Raw genomic sequence first — 9,170 nt, forward strand, 5'->3', positions numbered from 1 at the left:
AAAAACAATAGTCAACACAATTGGACTTGAGCGGAAGGACTAACGTTAACCCACTGCAAGCACACAGCCCATGTATGGCATGTGGTGTTCACCAATTAAAACATACATGTAGATACTCTTCACATTGACCAGAAGTAGAAATGCACATCACACAGCAGAGGAAAGTGTATTAAGTAAAGTTGGGTCAATTTGGGGTAAATTTGACCTGTCACAAATAAAATATTTCTGTGGACTTGTTTCAAAATACAACGGGTCATCTTCCTTTGTATTAAAAGGGAAAGTGGTGGAACTGTTGGCTCTACGCACATCGTGCAAGAGGACTGAGTGAGTGAGTGAGTGAGCACAAGGTATACGCAGATCAAAATATCGACCACTACCGTCGCCCTGTTCAGGATCGATATTGACCAAACACTAACGTAACCTCGCACAGTCACACCAAACTCACCAAGGCTCATGAGCAGGAATTCACAGACCATCTAAACTCTTTTGATCCAGACATCAAATTCACCCCGGAGAAGGAAAAGACAGACCCCCCCCCCTTTATCGACACCTTTTACCAAGATCCAAGAGGATTGTTCACTGCGCTTAAACATCTACCGGGAACATACCCACCCACACAGACCAAACTACCTGAACTTCAGAACCAATCACCCTCTTGAACACAAGCTTGGTGTCGTTAAGACGCTGTTCCACAGAGCCGACTCCATAATAGCGCATCCTCACGACAAAGAGACAGAAAAACAGCACACCCAACAAGCACTGAAGGACTATGGGAACCCTTAGTGGGCCATTGACAAGGCAACCGCGCCGAAGCCGAAACAAGGCGTAACGGAGGAACGAAATAGAGGGACGAAAGGTGCATTACCCGCCATATGCATAAAGACCGTCTTGGAACCACTGCGCAGAATATTTTACTTCACATGGAATCTCCACTGCTTCAAACTCACTAACACAACCACTAGCCTCTGGTGACACGAAAAGACAACATTTACAGAGAGGATAAAGAGAAGTGCGGCGGCGTCTACCGAATTCCGTGTCAGGTAACTACAAGAAAAGGGATTTACTCAGGCGAGACAGACCGATCGTTGGGACCTGGACGCCATTTTGCTGTCATCACAAATCTTTAAACTTATTGACATCGAGTCACCGGACCACACCGTTTCCTTGGATAGAGTTTGGTCATAATCAATCCTGAAGAAGGCGACAGTAGTCGTGGAAAATTTGATCTGCGTATACCATTTGCTGGAAGAAAGTTCATCATTGCACTACTCACAGGCTTTTTTTGCCTTCACCCACTCTCCGGGCGGCAAAGTCATGTCGTCCGCGAAGGTCACAGTTGTGACTATGTCCTTGAAGGGACGACTCTGCTCTGCCAAAAGCTTTCTGGTTTTTTTGTCTGTCTCCCTTTTGTAAATCTCAGTCTCGGCGTCTCGTTCATACCATACCAGACGCAGGGTCTGCCGGGCTGGGTTGACGGCGACGACCTTCCCGAACCACGGCTCAGTGTCTTCGCCGTCGTTGACCACTTCGCTCACTACAACGAAGTGGCCAACCTTGTACTCGCTCTCCTGTAAAAACAATGAAACAAAGAGAACTGCGTGTTAGTTGAAGTAGCATTTTTCGTTCAGAAGCGGTGGACATGTTATGCGAAACGTTACAAGAAAAATTTAACATATCGCCATATGATTGCCATATGCTCATGTGGGATTTCATATTAGGCGCCTTAGAGCATTTAGGAGGCTCATCTACATGTAAGGGATTGTGATTCCTTGTGATTCATGGCATGCACGCGCGCGCAACTTCTGTAAGATGATTCAATGAATTACTACTTACCGGCAGATCTGTTTGATCTTTCCTCTTCGACTTTCTAGTCGGACCCTGTGTCAAAAACGAGAGACTGTTTGGACTGCATCTTAAATACAATACATTATTATAATAAAACTTGTCTTATCAGGAACACATACACTTTTATATATATACATTATACATCTACGTATACATACTATACTTCGTGGAACAGAACAATGTTTACAGACATGTCGCAATACTTTGTCTTCCCTTCTGAGCATTGCTTTCACTGGTTAGAGAGCTATAGTGATACGTGAAGACAATGACGATTAGTTTCACATACCGGTGGATGTTCCTGACTTTTCCTCTTGATGCTGTCAAAATAAACATGATCATCATTATGAATTAACACAAATGTCACTTCATAGCCAACTGGACATCGTTTTGATTTCCGACACACTACCGGTATTGTCCTTACTTATGGACAATGAAAGCGGTGTCGTTTTCAAATATTCTATACCTGCATCATCTTGAGAATTATAGTTAGTATTACAGTACGTGGTATTTCCTAGTTTGGAAGACGGTGGAAATACGACTTTTCCTAGTTTGGAAGACGGTGGAAATACGACTTTTCCTATAGCCGGTGAGGCTGACATGAACACAAAGTTTAGCAAAGGTTCTGATCTTTCACTGTATTGCATTTCAAGAACAAAATTTACAAAACGGCTTTAATGAATATATTAAGAAATATCAAAGCATATTCTTACCTTGTTTGTTTTTTGTCTAGTGCACCATCTTCATCCTGTTGAAAAGAAACCATGGAATGGTAATGAATTATCCATTACATTTACATATGCTTGATGGAAAGCCCGTCCATAAGTAAAAATATTTATGTTCATAAGTTATAACATTTTGAATTTGCTGGAAAATCAGACGGGAAGCCTCCTTTCAGCAATAATAAAGAGCTCATCGTTGGAATGATTGATGGCAGAACNTATTTTTTCTAGGATATATCATAAGGTAATTGATATGCAGAAAGCATAAACGAGTCTCTTGGGAATAGTTTAATTCTATATAATTATAATTCTATATAATTCTATGTATTGAATTTAGCATTATATATAATTATATATAACACTGTAAGCCACCGTAAACCATTATATATAATTCTATATAACACAATATATAATTATATGTAACACTGTAAGCCACCGTAAACCATTATATATAATTCTATATAACACATTTTTATCATTATATATAATTCTATATAATCTTTCTGACCATTATATAGAATTCTATATAAGACTTGCATCCATTATATATAATTCTATATAACACCTGTCTCTTATATGGAATTCTATGTAAATCTTGTGGCTAACATTGCATAGAATCATAACCCGTCTGACCCATTATATGCTATCTTACATTTTTATGACACTAAATGATAAATATTATCTAAAAACTACAGAAATTTCAGTGGTCCACAGTCATCATCAGGAGGGGGATGTTGGAGGATTTACATGTGACAAAGCAGGAATAAGGTTTAAAAGAGAGTTGAGGTTTACGTGTATATAGGCATTGGCTCATCTGCTGCCTAATGCAATTTCATTGTGTTGTGTAACATTAAGGGGCAATATAGGACAGTAATAGGCACCTGTATAATAGGTATGTGTGGGTCTCAGGGAGTCTTACAACGCTTGTCTTTGGTGCTTGATGACCCCCACCTAATATTTTTGGATGCACTCATCGAGCAGGGCTGGTGGGAACGCTGCCTAGATATATTATGTTTTCGGAGGTGTCTTGAGAGGACCGCACTAAGAATTTCAAAATCTTCTCCGATGTAATAGAATTGGATGGTTCGGGATTTCTGTACCATTAGTGTGAATGAAGTCCTCTGGGCCTACATATTTTATGTTATTGGGTTTCTCAACTTAAAGGTGTGTTGCCCAGTACATAATCAGAACCCTGTATGGAATTCCAGGTCATTCAGCAGTATGCTGGAGGCCGAAATATTAATTTTGGGCCAACAAAATCTCGATGGAATGGTACATGGTATTTGCCAATGCTCAGGTGCGAATTTTAGGTCAATCGGACACAAAATGAAACATTACTTCCCTTTTCACCATGACAAAACATCCATTTAACACATTGTCGTAATACAGTATTTAATTTTATTTCATCACATAAAAGAGGATCTGATCATTGAAGATACAGGCTGGAGCCAGAACATGTGTTGTTGTTTATTGTTTATTTATTTGGCACTTTCAAGAAACAAATACAAAACAACAAGTATAGGAAGGGGAATTGTTTATCTTTGAGAGACGGCAGGTTTTTGCAAGACAAGGCCACTCTCTAAGTCTTAAACTAAAGTGGTCATAACCAGGACATTTTCTGCCTTAAAAGACTTCCTTGCAATTTCTATCATTGACAACCACTGGTACGAACTAGATACCATAGGAATCTAGTCATCATATTCCAGGCTAAATTAAGCGACTTCTTCAGTCATACTAACATGACTTAAGCAGATTGTCACATGTATGACACCTAAGTAACAGCATGTACAAGGTATATAGAACTTAACTACATGTAGGAGTGAAAAACGCATATTTGCACATCATAGAAAGCATGCAATTAATCACAAGAGGTCAAATTACAAGCGGTTTTTGTCTCATTTCCCTCTCTGCGCAGTTCCTAATTTTTCCTGCTCAAGTTGCATTTGGCAACTAAAAGAGTCCTAAGTAGAGCCAACAGTTATCTTCTAAAACTGGGTGACATTCTGGCTGTTGGTAGACAGGTTATACATTTCAGAATAATTACTAGTAGAAGTTACAACTTTTTATTTGTGTAGCAAATGACAACGCTAGTCTAGTACCATGGTTACAAACTACAATGTACATTGTCAATATGCAAGTCACGCTACGGATTAAAAAAATACCTAAAGTCTATTACCTTTACTACAAAAGCTTAAAAAATGAATCATCTGCAGACCGCCCAGGCTCTCCTGTGACTGCAACACTGAAAACAAGGGAAAAAAACAAAGTTAAGAAAAATAATTGGTGAAATACATGTACATGTATATTAGAGAACATTTTTGATAGGTTAGGTCTTTTACTTCTTTCACAAAACGTCAAATGCTCCATTGTAAATGTGTGCAGTTAAACAAAATATGGTGTATTGTTAAACAAGATTTATTTTGGCCAGTGCCAAAGAGCCAATTGAAAGAAGTGTATTATTTACAAAGAAAAATAACTGATTGTGGACAATTAACATTTCTACCTTATTTGCTTTCCGCAGACCAGAACCGCTTAGCCGTCTCCTTTAGTCTTTCCTCTTCACTTTTGGAGGGAGGCAGGAGGGTGACCCCGTCTTTTGATAAATCTACAGCTACACCCACTCTAGCGCTCCAAAGTTTACCAGGAGGTTTTTCCGTGCAGGTTTGTAAAACTGCACTTGTACTTCCTACTCCTCAATGTCACTCTTCAGGACTTTGCCGACGTGGAACCGGCGGGGGGCACTGAAGCAAACAGCCACAAGTTGCCCGGGCTTTATCTCCTTCCCCTCCCAGTTAGAGAGCTGAAATGACAGAATTTGTCTATCAGCAAGCAAGACGATGAAAGCAACAAAGAATGTTGGTTTAACCTTCTATGTGTACCGGTTATTGCATTAAGTTAGGCAGGGAGAAGAATGACTTTTTGGACTGGTGGTTTAACATCCCCATCTAAAAGTTACCAGTCTCATTCATAAGTGAAATTGTGATAGGAGATTTTTAAAACATTGTCAGACTTCTATTTGTGTTTACAATGAGTTAAATGTACATTTATGCCAAACCGGGGGGACATTTTGGGTAATCACACATTCAGGGGGCTTCTACTTGTACCGTATAGGGCCGGCTTCAATACTATCACTAGAGGTAGAACCTGAAAATTATGTGAGCCACAGTCGAAAATTTGACTACCAGATTCTCAAATTGCGGTGTTACATTTTTGTGATGGCGACAACTAAGATGAACAGGACTATTGTCTTTCTAGGTCATAGTGTTTCAAGTTCAAAATTGAAGCAGTTCCGTCAGTCTCTCAGCACAGGGGAAATGAGGTTGAAAAGCCCGCCACCAGGAACCATAACAAATTAGGTATCTGACATGTCATTAGTTATGACCTCATGGCAGAGCTAAATGTAACATATGGAAAAACGAAATGAGGCACACATTTCTGTACTGATTTAGTTAAACCTACAATACAAATAAATTTGTATCAAGATTGAAAAAAAAAATAGTATTCTGAAACTGTTTGGGCATTCTCAGGGTTTCTCAGAAGGTCCTGTACAATCTTGTATACAGACTTCGCAGTATTACGCAGGAGTTGGATAACCGCGGTCTCTATTTCTGACTTCATCTCCCCGTAGTAATTTCTTCAGCCGGCGTTTTTGTGTCGCCTCTCTTCGCATACAATTAGGAACCAGTTAGCAAAGCCAGCCTTCAAGTGACTTTCCCACATGCACGGACTGTACACGTGGAGTTGTAAGGAAGTGTATGCTTGGGCGATGTCACCCAGTCCTCTCATGGCTTTCTTGTTGCCCTGTGCTCAGAACCATGACGAGCACTGTTGTGTTTCTTCGATGCACTTGAAACATGCCCTGGCATTCCGGGTATATTGTCTTATGTCCAAGTGTTCCACAATGGTAACTTGGTCAGGCACGTGCCACAGTTGCTTACACAGCCTGGAGACACCTGCGTCAGACCTGGACTGTCTTCACCCTGCTGGCAAACATTTGTTGCATCACTTCCCGTCTTCCTTTTCTTCGCTAGGTAGTCGACTGCTATCGGCATTGATAGGTTCCCGTCCAAGCTCTATAACAGTATTACGCGGGCCTCGGTTCTACTAACACCTTCAGGGCAGCCCGCTTTTCACGTACTCTAGGTCGACGGGAAAGGTTAGGTCTACATTGGTCTTTGTGGGTCGAACCGGATGGCTGGCTTTAGCCTTGCATCACGACAGGGGTCATGTCGATCATGGGCAAAACATCTGTTGGACTATCACATGCCAATTCATGGAACACAAGGACATGATCGTGCAGTGTTCCACTTTTGGTGGTATATCTTGCAGTTTTCTTGGCGATTGTGACTCTGGACGGGCCACCAAGGTTTATTTTCGCGGAGGCCGGGTCCGTAGTTCTCATCATCAGAGCTTTGGTGGGTGACTGCACGTAGAAACCAATTTTCTTGTTTCGTCCCCTCAGTCTCTCTGGGCGTTTCTACCACTTTTCCTCCACCAGAGTTACATCTTTCTTGCAAATCTAAAAAATAAAATTCCACAAACTTTTACCAAAGGTGATATCAAACATGTACTCTTACATTATATGTGTGTATATTGTTAAACAGCTCAGGCAGTCTTTTTTAATTTAAACCAAACATTTTTTTAAAATTTACTTCATGATTCACCAGAAAACAAGGCTGAAGAGAACTACTCAAAATGTTTTGTACAGCCAGTGAGGACAGATGTTTGTTGACATTAGACTTGAAAAGTTTAAGGTTATACCCATATGGGAAACAATTATATGGTAGGGCATTCCCTAGTGATGTTGTTCCAGGAAAGAAGCTAAATCAGCATGAAACTTCCTCCTAAGAGGTGGTCAATGGAGGAAGAAAAGGCCATTTGCTTCAGTAGAAGTGGCAAGACGTGTATTTACTGAGAATGTTCGAAGTGGGGGCACTAGATCTAGCGAGTGAAGTTCCGTGGAGCATTTACCGCGGAAAAAGTGATAAAATAATCCCTGAGGCTTGCAACATTACTCCCATGTGAGAGTGGTTGTACAGTGGCGAACAAGTTGTTGAATTTTTTAGTCATTCCCGACAACATGAAGCATAAACAATCCAGCATGAAAATTCCCTAATTAGCCTACAACATGTCCCACCCCTTCCCACCAACACGGAGGTCTAGGGAGTACATGTAAGTGGTTAGGCAGGCGTAAGTATTGAGAAAAATGGATCCTCACCGTGATGTGTCAGCGTCATGACTACTGACATAGTCCAGCGCTTCTTCGTTGTCGTAGATCTGCTGCAACATTTCCCTGTAAGTCACAGTCAAAAGATATTGTTTGTTTCTTTTAATTTGAGTATGCATGTACAATGTTCTAATACTAGCCATTAAAAAGAAGACCCAGGTTTTGTTTTCGAAGTCATAACAGCCCTTAGTAATGATTCCAAAAGATACAGTTGGTTGATGGGGAGATTTTAAATTCAAATCACAGTATTCAGTGAGAGGGCTTATATCAAGGAGTATAAGATTGGAATTTGTAATCAATGGAAATTCTGACTCACTCTAGTTTCGAATTCAATCAACCAATCTTCAAGTTGAGCCAAGGAGGTCTACACTATAACCTCCTCGGTTGAACATAATACAAGGCCAAGATTCCATAACTTTCAGAAGACTGATTTGGATAGAAGTTCAAAACCATTTTACTTACGCGAATTCCCGATCTTGACTGGTATCCGATTGGTTGAAAGGAACAGTTGTGTCATTTGCCGCTGGTGTGCTTGCACTTAAAAGTTATGTCAGCCCCTAAAATGGCAGGATTGTCATCTATGGTGCAGAAATGAGAAATGTCGTTGATTTGGCGTGAACACTTGACTGGGGTGTTCTAACAAAACCGTGATGAAAGTTGTCTTTAGTTGCCTCTCCATGCATAAAAAGGAGGGCACGGAACACGGGATTGTCTGCTTGTGTGTTACCGGTACCATCTTTTATACGGGTATCTGTAACTTGTTGTCGGCCCTTTGGAGGTTTACATTGTGTGCTTACTCCCTCGCTTGAACCCACGGCTTTTGTTACTGCATAGCAGATTTTTTAAGGACCTGCTATAGAGTTACCCTCTTTGGTCTATAAACATTTGACGTGTGCTTGGATTGCAACGGACGTATGGTGTGGAATATTCTGCAGTTCTTCCTTCTTCTTTTTGAGGGAGTCCATCGTGTCCTGTAAGGTAGCGGGGAGAGCTGGAGGAGGGCTCCCCGGCGTCGTCTCCGAGCCAGCTTCCGAGTCGGAGGACGGGTCGATATCCAGGCCGGGACAGTTCTTGTTGGCCTTCCCTTTCTCGTGCAGGGCTGTGGGTTGTCCGCAACCCGGGCACTTTTTCTTCCGATCCGCTCGAGTTTTCTTCATCTTACAGAATCGCTCCCTCAAAGTACAGAATTGCTCCCTGTTGCCAGCGTGTCGGGAATGGACTGAGGAGATTCCTGCTGCTTACCCAGCATGCTGTGCGCGAGTAGTATGTGTATCTAATTAAGCCTTTTGGGCTGCGCCCCAAAAGTAACCTTTTTAGTTTTTATGTGGCTTTCGGGTGACTTGAAATGGCTCTCCTATCTCTGGCAGCTCAGCACTGCG

General features: G+C 41.3%; 1 protein-coding gene across 1 annotated transcript; it reads right to left on the reverse strand.

The window, feature by feature from the left end:
- Window positions 1-204: 204 nt before the first annotated feature.
- Window positions 205-8,948, reverse strand: LOC109481260. The gene is made up of 6 exons (XM_019783798.1): window positions 8,704-8,948; window positions 7,812-7,857; window positions 2,556-2,590; window positions 2,132-2,162; window positions 1,834-1,878; window positions 205-1,568 (listed from the first exon to the last, which is right to left on the reverse strand). The coding sequence occupies exons 1-6, from the start codon at window positions 8,946-8,948 to the stop codon at window positions 1,266-1,268; spliced, it is 705 nt and encodes a 234-aa protein (XP_019639357.1). The 3' UTR covers window positions 205-1,265.
- Between the last annotated feature and the right edge of the window lie 222 nt (window positions 8,949-9,170).

This window comes from Branchiostoma belcheri, unplaced genomic scaffold (assembly GCF_001625305.1).
Source record: "Branchiostoma belcheri isolate BF01 breed outbred unplaced genomic scaffold, Haploidv18h27 scaffold541, whole genome shotgun sequence".
Classification (NCBI taxonomy): domain Eukaryota; kingdom Metazoa; phylum Chordata; class Leptocardii; order Amphioxiformes; family Branchiostomatidae; genus Branchiostoma; species Branchiostoma belcheri.